Source organism: Heptranchias perlo, chromosome 14 (genome assembly GCF_035084215.1).
Source record: "Heptranchias perlo isolate sHepPer1 chromosome 14, sHepPer1.hap1, whole genome shotgun sequence".
In the NCBI taxonomy this organism is placed as follows: domain Eukaryota; kingdom Metazoa; phylum Chordata; class Chondrichthyes; order Hexanchiformes; family Hexanchidae; genus Heptranchias; species Heptranchias perlo.
Window position 1 is genome coordinate 57,138,942 of NC_090338.1, and position 12,313 is coordinate 57,151,254.

At 40.8% G+C, this 12,313-nt stretch overlaps 1 protein-coding gene across 2 annotated transcripts in view; it reads left to right on the forward strand.

The window, feature by feature from the left end:
- The window catches only part of LOC137332543 (pantothenate kinase 3), a 38,610-nt gene that overhangs the window by 14,147 nt on the left and 12,150 nt on the right, over positions 1–12,313 (forward strand). For both annotated transcript variants that reach the window (XR_010965695.1, XM_067996451.1), the window contains exons 3-6: positions 1,773–2,026; positions 3,200–3,376; positions 4,828–4,951; positions 9,523–9,648. Coding sequence is in view for 1 of the 2 variants with exons in the window: in XM_067996451.1 (XP_067852552.1) it covers positions 1,773–2,026; positions 3,200–3,376; positions 4,828–4,951; positions 9,523–9,648 (681 nt within the window). In the remaining variant the exon portion in view is untranslated. The remainder of the gene's footprint in view (positions 1–1,772; positions 2,027–3,199; positions 3,377–4,827; positions 4,952–9,522; positions 9,649–12,313) is intronic.

Here is a 12,313-nt window from a genome sequence, read left to right on the forward strand (position 1 = left end):
AGCACTATGTAATTGTGATTGTTTGCAATAACTGGCTGAAAGCAGGCAGTTGTAGTGTAGTTTATAGTGTGCTGGGATCATGCTGTCAGCTGTGCATTGTGGGAACATTGTTCTATGCAGCAATTCTGACAGTTTGAAGGAACATTATAGCGACCTGTAGGGGGTAATGTTTTGTGTCGCACAAATGGAGACATAGATTATACTGATCGGATTTGAAGTCACAGAGTACTCTCAGTTGGATGTGGAGTAAATGTGATGGTGCACTTTAGATAATGTAGATTTACACAATAACATGCCCTTCCGTGCTCTTTCAGAAATTCATTTTTATTGGTATAAAAATTGTAGTTATTTTACTTTCTGATAGTGAATACCGTTGTTGTCTCCTCCACCCTCTGAACCTCAGCTTATATAAAACTCTGCTGCCTGTGACATATCCCACACCAGGTCCTGTTCACCTATCGCCACTTATCCTTGCTGACTTAAATTTGGCTCCCAGTCCCTTAATGCCTTGAAATTAAAATTTTCATCCTTGTGTTTGAATTCCTTCACAGTCTCGACCCTCCCTATCTCTGTAATCTCCTCCCTCCACCACCACAAACTACTAATTTCTCTGACTCTGACCTTTTGTACATCCCCTCTCCCGCCCTGCTCGTCATTGGTGGTTGTGGCTTCAGCCATCTAGGTCCCATGTTCTGTCATTTCCTCTCTCTAAACTCCTCCACTTCTCTACATCTCCCTCCTCGTTTAAGACCCTCCTTAAAACCATCCTCTTCGACCAAGCCTTTGGTCACCACTCCTAATATCTCACCTTTTGGCTCTGCCTTCGTTTTTGTCTGATTATGCCTCTGTGCAACACCTTGGGATGTTTTTCTATGTTAAAGGCACTATATAAATGCAAGTTATTGTTGTTGCAGTAAAGCGTAATGGTGGATGATTTTGTACTATGTACATTTGAAATGTGAAACACTCACCAGTACAATTACAGATTCTATTCTTCTACGTGACTTGTATCTGAAGAGAGCATTGTGAGCGGTATAACACCAGGGTGACATTGTGATGGTTACAGTTCAAGCACTGGAGCAAGTTGTAGTTGTAGAGCAATTTTGAAGTGATGAATTAAAAGTATCGCGCAACATCAAAGTGTATTGGCTAAAGCCAAATTCTTCCCATGTCATTCTGGTGATTATACTTGTACACCAAGTGATGTGTAATGTACTGATCCACAAAGTGTCTTAAAAGTATTAATGTTTCCGATGAAGTGGACAAGACGTGTTCTGACTTTTCTTTTGTCATCTTCACTTTTTTAAGGTCGTCTCTTGTACCAGACACCATTTTTAAACGACCCCTCCAGTATTTCTGGCAGTACCATCATAATTGGTGCTGGGAGGTGTGCAAGAGCTGCTTGTCTACTTTTGCTTTTTTTTACCCCTCCCAACATTTGGGAAGGGACCAATGCTGATACTACCATCTGCAGTCATCGTCACTTAACGTTTTATTTATTTTATGGGAATCAATATTATACCAAACTGTGTGTTCATCTGTTCACTGTGCAGAATTATATGTGGTAGTTAATGTTCACCAAAATTAAACAGGAGTAACTTACTGTTCACTATTTCATTTTGGAGAACAGCAGTCATTAAATTGATAATAGTTGAGCATACGATTTCTCATTCTGAAAGAAATGGTGGATATTAATATTGTCTCTTCAATTGTGTCAGACAGGGATCCTGTACTTGCCTTCCAGTGACACTGATGGACTTTGTTTATTACAGATTGGTAATCTGCAGTTACACAAACTGGATGAACTGGACTGCCTGGTCAATGGCCTTTTGCACATTGACTCTCTCAGCTTTAATGGCCAGGCAGAATGCTATTACTTTGAGAATGCCTCCGACCCTGAGAAATGCCAGAAGATGCCTTTCAACCTCGATGACCCCTACCCTTTGCTCGTGGTGAACATCGGTTCAGGAGTCAGCATTTTAGCTGTATACTCAAAGGACCAATACAAGAGAGTAACTGGAACAAGGTAAAATGTTAAGAGGTTTGCAGTAAATTGTTACTGCAGTAACTTATAACTTTGTTTTTATAATTTACTTCGGCAAATAATCTGGTAAACCTTGCAAACCTACATTATAACAGCTCTTTGGAATAATGATTTACTCTAGTCACAGACCCCATGTAAAGCAAACTGCAAATCATGTGCACAGTACTCTCACGTGTGCATGCATGTAATCATTAGTGCATCTCCTATGGCATTGCTCACAGCAAATCTGTAGTGGAACTCCCATCCCATCAGCTCCCCTCCCTCACTACCTAGCAGTTCTGTCACTCCATATCCCTCTGATTATCAATGAGAGTATTGGTTTTAACACCAGTTAATACCCTCAAGTGTATCTGTAGCGCTCGTACCTCACACAGGTAAGGGACCATGGCCCAAACCGATGAGATTCTTCATTCTTAACATAAACAAAACCATCCATCATGTATTATGACCCAGGTATACAACAGCTTTTGGGCTGATGTGATAAGACCACCTCAAGGAGGTACTTTCTTGCTGCTTTGGCATCACACCAGTTACAGTATTTTGTCGGTTGCTTAAGAGTTTTTTATAATATATTTTCGTAGCAGTAGTGGTCCATCACTTTGACCCTTCATTAACATAAAAAATTTAGCCTGCTTTTGGACATCAGTGAACGGAGGGGTGCACACCTGTGCAGAGTTCTGCTTGCTTCACCAGACAACCATGTCGAACCGGCAGAATAATTCAGTGTGTCTGCTCCACATTGCTCTAAGCAGATACTGGTCTCAAACCAGTTCCTATAGCATTACAGCAATAACATGAAAACATCTCCGTCTATGAAGTATTTCACATATGAAAGTAACTAAGGCCAGTGGGTGTAACGGGGCCCTGCTAAGGCCAGTGGGTGTAACGGGGCCCTGCTAAGGCCAGTGGGTGTAACGGGGCCCTGCTAAGGCCAGTGGGTGTAACGGGGCCCTGCTAAGGCCAGTGGGTGTAACGGGGCCCTGCTAAGGCCAGTGGGTGTAACGGGGCCCTGCTAAGGCCAGTGTCAAACCTCAGATGAAAGTAAGCAAGAACTAAAAACAAAGAATGCTGTTTAGCAATCTGAACATTTGAAAGTATTCTAAAATGGCCAGTCTTACCTCAGATGTTAACTCTTTTTCTTCATTTTTTTTTTAGTTTAGGAGGTGGAACCTTCCTGGGCCTCTGCTGTTTGCTTACAGGTTGTGAAACTTTTGATGAAGCCCTTGAAATGGCATCAAAGGGTGACAGCACTATGGCTGACAAACTAGTGCGGGACATCTATGGAGGAGACTATGAACGGTTTGGTTTGCCGGGATGGGCAGTTGCGTCCAGGTAGGTATAAGTGTAATGATTGGGACAAGTGGTTTCTTGCACCAATTGATTTTTTTTAGCACTTTGATCACTCAGGACCCAGTATCTCTACAACTTTTTATTCAACATTGCAGTACTCGAGTAATAAATTATACGGCATACAGAAATTCAGAGGATATTTTGCAGGATGTCATTCTGCACTAAATAATTTTCTCCAATAACTATACACCTAAGCTGCTTTGACTTTTTCAAGAAGAATTCTTAGTGATTTTAGTAAGAATAGAAAAGGCTAAAAATGTACAGGAGAGGTGTCTTTACAAACACCTGATAGCGGGTCCCACCTGAACTGTCAGCCTGCCTTTGCTGTTGACCGACCCACTGTGTATTTCTAGCATCTTCCGTCTTTATTTTTGCACTTTTCCTTTTTATCCATATGGAATGATTTTAATATTTGTTTGAAGTAATCAATGATCATTACCATGACAAAGTGTTTGAAAACGCTTCACTGCGATTGTATACATTGCAGAGGAGAACACCAGGCCAATCTTGGCAGGTGCAATAAGTAATTTTTTTTTAAATCAGTTTTTAATTAAAATGAAAATTCAAAGAAACCATATTTGAAGAATACACACTCAGCACATCAATTTAAAATGTTAAGCACAATGCACACATTTTATTACATAATCTAATGAGTATTGCATCATTAGTCACAAACAGTGATTGCTGCCTTTATGAAAATGAGATACGTAAGGTCCAAGGCGATCAGAATAGTAGAACTTGCATAGTTTTGCCCTTCTGAAGTAAACAAGTCCAAATTCTGTTTTTGATAATGATTGCAACTATAGGTCATGTGGATTTAGTTGGCTGCTGCCTCAAATGTTATAAATCCAGATAAACCTCCCCTGATAGCTGCTCGAGTTTATCCATGCAGACCAGGAAGATTGCGGGTCTGCGTGAAATCTGCTGACCTCAGCTGGAGCGGGAGTCAGTGTGCTACCACTGGCCTGAGTACCCCGTGGTTCCCACTTTTGATTACTCTTTAGCAGTCCCTGCTGAAAGTGCCCATCTGTGGGCGTCAGGTAAGGACAGGATTGGGCTAATCTGTGACACCGCCCACAGTTCAATAGCACGTTGATACTCACCCATGTATAATGACTACTTTGGGCTGAGGTACCAGGGAGTGCCCAGCACCTGGAGAATCGTACCCCAGCAAGGAGCCTAGCTTTCGGTACAGGAGAGAAAAGTAGAAAGGCAGATTTTGTTTAGTTCTAGTATAATGACTTAAATTTCTGTAGCACTCCATACGTATGGAGAGATGTCTGAGTGGACCACACCAAGAAGGAAAGGGAAAAGAGGGGCTGGGGAAGATGTGAAAGCCTGGTTCTCCTTGCCTAATATTACTCTAAGATGTAACTGTAGATAAAACTGCTTGGGTTCCTGAATGTGTAATTGTTCAGTCTTTTCTCTTGCAGCTTTGGCAACATGATTTGCAGGGAGAAGCGCGATTCAGTCAGCAAAGAAGACCTAGCAAGAGCTACCTTGGTCACGATCACAAACAACATAGGATCCATCGCCCGAATGTGTGCACTGAATGAGGTATAGCAACTCAGTCAGTAGTTGATTATTTCTCAGATAATGGTTGGCTTCACAGTATTGTGCATATTGTGGAACTCACAAGTAAGGCCCGGTGCCGCCATAATTAATTGGGAAAGTTCTGTTAAGTCTTGCTTGGTGTTATGTTGGTAATATTTTTAAAGCTATCTGCAAGTTTGTCCCTCGTGCTGAATTATTTCACGTAACACTGAAGGTAAGTTGCTTTAATAAGATCATACGGTAATCTTTCAGCCATTTAATTCTGCTTTGTTGCTTTGACATCCTGGATTTGCTGTATTACATTGGGCAGCTGCTGTGTTCTGCTGTTGAGCCTTGTTTAAGATGATTAAAGGAATTGATGGGGAAGATAGAGAGAAATTATTTCTTCTGGTGGGAGAGTCTAGAACAAGGGTCATAACCTTAAAATTAGAGCTAGGCCATTCAGGGGTGATGTCAGAAAGCACTTCTTCACAATAAAGGGTAGTGGAAATCTGGAACTCCCCCAGAAAACTGTTGAAGCTAGGTCAAGTAAACATTTCAAAACTGTGATTTATTGATGTTTGTTAGGCAAGGATATTAAGGGTTACAGAACCAAGCTGAGTAAATGGAGTTAAGATACAGATGAGCCATGATCTAATTGAATGGCGGAACAGGCTTGAGGGGCTAAATGTTCTATGTTCTATAATAAATGCTCACATAACTTGCAAAAGAAGAATCGTATTTGGCTTCAAGTTCTTCACTAATGCTCACCATTAACTGGTTCACTCTGGTTATTCTACATGCTTACAGGTGTAACTTATTAATTAGTGTAATTACTTAATCAATTTCACTGTTACTCACCCAATCATTATAGCAGTTATCTCTGCTGATGATAAATAGCAAAATACAACATCTTAGCTTTGTTTTATATTTACTCTTAAAGGGATGATAAAATCATGTCATGACTGCATCAATTTACTTATTGCCTTTGTTGTATCTATAGGTTATGTTAAGTGATGTGGTAATCCATATTTTACTGTGGCAGCAACAAAACTAGAGACTTTTTATTGGTGCTTCTGATATTAAATGTATTTTGATATTGTAAATTCAATCTGAATTGCATATCAATTAGTGCCTCAATAATTAAAATTGTTGCAAAGTATAAAAAGCTTTCCTTGTTTTGAAAGTGTACTAAAAATAATGTGTGTAGCTATTTAAGGACAAATTTTAATTTTTTTAAATTTGTTCATGGGGTGTGGGCGTCGCTGGCGAGGCCGGCGTTTATTGCCCATCCCTAATTGCCCTTGAGAAGGTGGTGGTGAGCCGCCTTCTTGAACCGCTGCAGTCCGTGTGGTGAAGGTTCTTCCACAGTGCTGTTAGGAAGGGAGTTCCAGGATTTTGACCCAGTGACGATGAAGGAACGGCGATATATTTCCAAGTCGGGATGGTGTGTGACCTGGAGGGGAACGTGCAGGTGGTGGTGTTCCCATGTGCCTGCTGCCCTTGTCCTTCTAGGTGGTAGAGGTTGCGGGTTTGGGAGGTGCTGTCGAAGAAGCCTTGGCGAATTGCTGCAGTGCATCCTGTGGATGGTACACACTGCAGCCACAGTGCGCCGGTGGTGAAGGGAGTGAATGTTTAGGATGGTGGATGGAGTGCCAATCAAGTAGGCTGCTTTGTCCTGAATGATGTCGAGCTTCTTGAGTGTTGTTGGAGCTGCACTCATCCAGGCAAGTGGAGAGTATTCCATCACACTCCTGACTTGTGCATTGTAGATGGTGAAAAGGCTTTGGGGAGTCAGGAGGTGAGTCACTCGCCGCAGAATACCCAACTTCTGACCTGCTCTTGTAGCCACAGTATTTATATGGCTGGTCCAGTTGAGTTTCTGGTCAATGATGACCCCCAGGATGTTGATGGTGGAGGATTCAGCAATGGCAATGCCATTGAATGTCAAGGGGAGGTGGTTAGACTCTCTCTCGTTGGAGATGGTCATTGCCTGGCACTTTTCTGGCGCAAATGTTACTTGCCACTTATCAGCCCAAGCCTGGACGTTGTCCAGATCTTGTTTAAGCTTGAGCCACTTATTTGTTTAAACTTGAGCCACTTAACTAACAAAATTGGATAATAAAGACTGAAGATCGATATTGTTTGATAGATATGTACAGCCAACAGCTAAATAGGTTATCCATTTGTATTGAAGTCTCAACCAGTCCTCAGTCAGTGCTTCAGGATGTGTATTTATAAGTAGTACACAGAATAAGGAGTTGAGTACCCACTGAGTTGGATATTATATGGATGAACCCCCTTCAATAACCTGTTTATTGTAGTTCCTCTTTTAGAAGGAAAGTGTCCAGTGGTCTACTCATGCTGTCCATTCCACAGGCCACAAAGAGGGAGGGGATTCTGTGTGCGTGTCTGCTCAGGTCATGCTTTCAAGAGAGTTATGCATTTTGCAAAATGAGAGGAAACAAACTTAAAATAAAAAAAACTGAGTTGGGGCAAACCACTTCCTTCATAGTGAATGCTTTTATGAAACAAAAATCTTACACCCAAGTTTTTACACAAGGTCTCTTGCTCTCGATGCATGAACAACAACAACTTGCATTTATATAGTGCCTTTAACGTGGTAAAACGCCCCAAGGTGCTTCACCGGAGCGTTATCAAACAAAATTTGACATCAACCCACATAAGGAGATATTAGAACAGGTGACCAAAAGCTTGGTCAGAGTAGTGTAATATTGGGAGAAAATTTTTGAACAAAAGGATATGTTAACAGCGTAACATTTACTGAATCGTGATGTTATGTTACCTAACAAAGAACTTGAAAGATGTTGCATTTCTATAGTTCTTATCACATCGCTCACGACATTCCAAAGTGTTTCACAGTGAATTACTTTGAAGTTCATTCCTGTTACTGTGTAGGTCCCACAAACTCAGTGAGACAAGTGACCGGTTAATCTGTTTGGGTTTTTTTGGTGGTGGTGATGGTTGAAGGAAGAATTACATATTTTGAGTAAGCTGTTACAGATGTAGGGTCAGGCAAACTTGGCCCCACAGAGGAGCAAACAAGTACCCACTGCTTATAGGGGGGACCACTAAAATCTTTTTTGAAGGGTTGTTAAGGAAGAATATTGGAAAAGATGTTGGGAGAACACAATACTCCTTTTCTTGCCATGACATCTTCAACATCAACTTAAACTGAGGCTATGTTTCCTGTTCAACGTCTCATCTGAAGTATGGCATTATTAATAATGCAGCACTCCTTCAGTACTGCACTGGAATGTCAGCCCGGATTATGTGCTCAAGTCCTGTAATGGGGCTTAAATACAAAACCTTCTGACTTGGGTGAGGATGCCAAGCTGACACTTCATCTTAATATATTCTGACAGGAAAAACTGCACATATTTGGAGGGAGAGAAGCTATGCGGGAGAATGCTTTTCTCGAGTCTCAGTAACCGGCAAAAGCTGTGAAAAGACCTTAGATTCTCTGTACTTTCGGCTTCTTTACAGTGCTGCCTTGTGACGTGAAGATCAAGCAGCATTGTACAGGGCTATGAAAGCACAGAGGCATCACATCATTCAGCAATTTTAAATGAACTTTTTCCTTGCACTGTACTTCTGTGTTTACTCTCTTCCCCCACCAAGCTACCTGATTCTACACTTAACCCATTATTAAATTACTGGACTTATCTTTATATAAATGAGTGGAAAGACTATTCTCTGTTTGAATAAATTTCAGTTTAAGTAGAACCCCAGCTACTGTACTTGGTGAAGTAGTTGTAGTTTCAGTAAGGTGCACATGGGGAAAAAGATGAGCCATCCTAAATCCAATTCATCAAACAAGTAGATCCACATTTTAAAAAGGCGGGCACTTTGTGTTAATTAGCAGAAGGTGTTGCTTATATTGTGCAACCCTTAATACTAGCCCAATAAATGCTGGCCTCGTTAGTGACACCCATATCCCAAGAATGAATAATAAAAAAAAGTCTTGCTTAATATTATTGGAGCCTGGTTCAACTTTGCAAAATGTCTTCCAGCTAAACAAACTTTGGCAAGTGGTGAGTTTTGCAAGATTACCCTGTGTTCTTCAGTCTGATTCAAACTTTAGATGCAAGCAGGGTGAAAGAATATCAGACTGATTGTTTATCTAATTTTTTTAGTTGGTCTTTGTTTAAAGTCCAAATATCCATTTTTTTTCTGTTGCTCAATTTTTTTTTTACTTTAATGAGCTCCTAGAGGGGGAAATCCTGAAAAGAGTACATCTGAATGTGTCCAATGTAAAATATTCTTTGCATGCTCTCATGGGTCAGGTCAGAACCTGAAAAAGACACATGGTACTGAGAGCAGATTGAGATGATAAAGTTTTTACATTGAAGGGTTACCGTGCAACACAATACATTTTCCTTCCTTAATCAGCTCTTATCAGTTTATCTTTCTTAGAATAGGGATGGTCAATGTATCCGTAAGCAGAGCACTGTTTTATTCAAACACTCGTAACTTTGGGTTGCTATGCTTTGTTAATGCCAGTGGTTTCCATAGTTTTACATTTTGCTGAATCAAACTCTTGTTTTACCATTTTATATTTTTACTGTTTGCAGAAGATAAATAGAGTCGTTTTTGTTGGCAACTTCCTGCGAGTCAATACACTGTCGATGAAACTCCTGGCCTATGCACTGGATTACTGGTCAAGAGGTCAGCTGAAAGCATTGTTTCTAGAACATGAGGTGTGTGCTTTGAGCTTGTTTGTGTATCCGATCGAATTGATCTAAGATAATGTGATCCTGCTCATATTTTTGATAACAAGCCTACGTTGCGAGTTTCCACAGTCCAAGCAATTGCCCAACACTTTGTCAAAGAGTTTATATAAAATGATACAGCTGCAGCCATTCGGTGACTCTTCAATGTTAAAATTGCTCTTAATTTATAAAATGAAAGCACAGAAAACTCTTGGTGTATTACTATGATATCAAATTTATAGTGTTATTCAATTGGCGCGTAATAAAATTTCTCGCCGTTTGGCCTTCAGATCACAGGCTGCCACGAAGGAAGTGTGTATAATGTTAATAATTACCTGATTCCAAATCTTGTCATTTGATGTGATGCGTGAGAAGGCAATGTAACGGTAAAGGGGCAGGTGAAGCTATATTGCATTTTTGGAGTACGTGTGATCTGAATTTGGGCAAACTTGAGTACAAGTCCTGGGTAAAGGTCAGACTCTCCGGGGATAGATCGGATCCGGTCTCCAAGGAGACTGTAGTACCTTTTGAAGATTATAACATTTACACCACAAACCAAACAGAACAAAATAGGAACGTCAGCCATGAGAAGACTTGAAAAATGCTGATTGCCCTGGTATGGTACTGTTTGGTACAGACCAGACAGGCCACAGGTTTGATGTGCAGTTTGTGCTGAGTTAGCTGATCTCAACCTCATATGCAACAGGCACACTACAGTTGTCAGTGCCCCAGGCCAGAAAAGGGAAAAACCAGCCACAGTCCTTGATCATAGCAACAGGAGTAAGCCTTTCAGCCTGTTGAGCCCATTACACCATTCAATCAGATCATGGCTGATCTGTACTTCAAATCCATTTACCTGCCTTTGAACAATATCCCTTGAGACCCTTCCTAATAAAAAAATCTGTCAATCTCAGTCTTGAAAATTTCAATTGACCCAGCACCCTCAGCCTTTAGGGAGAGAGCATTCCAGATTTCCAATACCCTTTGTGTGAATACGTGTTTTCTGATTTCACTCCTAAATGACCTAGCTCTAATTTTAAGATTATGCCCCCTTGTTCTGGATTTCCCCAACAGAGGAAATAGCTTCTCTGTATCTACTTTATGGAAGCATTTTATCATTTTAAACACCTCAATTAGATCATCCATCAACCTTCCAGACTCCAGTTTATACGACTTATCCTCATATTTTAACCCTTTGGTGAATCTGCGTTGTACCCCCGCTAAAGCCAATATATCCTTCCTGATGTGCGGTGCCCAAAACTGAACCCAGTACTCTAGATAGGGTCTGACCACGGCTCTGTGCAACTGAAGCATCACTTCCTCACCTTTGTATTCCAGCCTCCGTGAGATAAAGGCCAACATTCCATTAGCCTTTTTGTGCCTGTGTACTAACTTTTAGTGATTTGTGTACTTGGACACCCAAATCCACTGTTCCCAGTCTCTCACCATTAAGAAAATACTCTGATTTGTCTTTCTTGGATCCGAAGTGGATGGCCTCTCACTTTCCCACATTGAACTCCTCCTGTCACAGTTTTGCCCACTCATTCAATGTGTCTATGACCCTTTGTAACTTCCTGCTCCCATCTACACAACTTACTGCGCTTCCTAGCTTAGTCTCATCTGCAAACTTGGATATCCAAGTCATTGATATATATGGTGAAAAGCTAAGGCCCCAGAACAGATCCCTGGGGATCACCACTTGTCACATCCTGTCAGAGGACATTCCCTTTATCCCAACTCTGTCTCCTACCTTCCAACCAATTACTAGCTGTTCCTATAGCTATCCAGTGACACTTACTGGAAAATGTGTGTGTGTGTAGCCGCCATGAGAATATGGCTAAGCTCCGTGTGATAGCCTCCAAAATCAGGTGACTGATCGGTGCTCTCATTGTAGCTACACACCTGGGGAGGTATCTGAGTAATGCTTGCAAAGTCAAACTGAGAGAAGGAAAGGGGAGGAAAATTGAGGAATGGAGAAATGCATAAAAAGCTGCTGACAGCACAAGACTTTCAATATTCTAGTAAAAAAAAAATTGTCATTTGAAGTAACAGTTCATGGGTTTGATTCACTCACCAGAATACAGAAATTGAAAATGTCAACACTGTTTCCTAAAGAGCAATGTTGCAGCTTTCCTTTTTGTTCTGTCCACATAAAGATTTTCGAGATTTTAGAAATTGTCTCACTTGTACTACACGGTGACTTTTCTTTTTTGTTTATCAAATTTTTCTCTAATGTCTGAAATCATCATTGTGTTTTTGACATTCCTAAGATAGTTTGAAGGAATCTAGAAGTTTTGACACTTTTTACATCAATGTTCCAACCGTGTGTATGGTCTCGATAGGCATTTAAATGCCTAAGAATACACACAATTCTGGAAGTTGTTTTCCACATGTGTCTGCAGTGAATATCATTTTCTTGCATTTTCTACATTTACAAAGTAGGAAATCGGTCTCTACAGTGGGTAGAAGAGTTTTTTTCCTTTTTTTTGAGAAACCAAGGTGAAAGGCCAAGGCCCATAGTGGAGGGCACACCCAAGGTTCAAAAGAGAGAACAAGATAAATCACAAAGTAGTGAATAGATTACGTCAAACATTTGGTTTGAAAATGCTAAATATTGAAGAATGACTGAGGGAGGTAAGGAACGAAACCATTT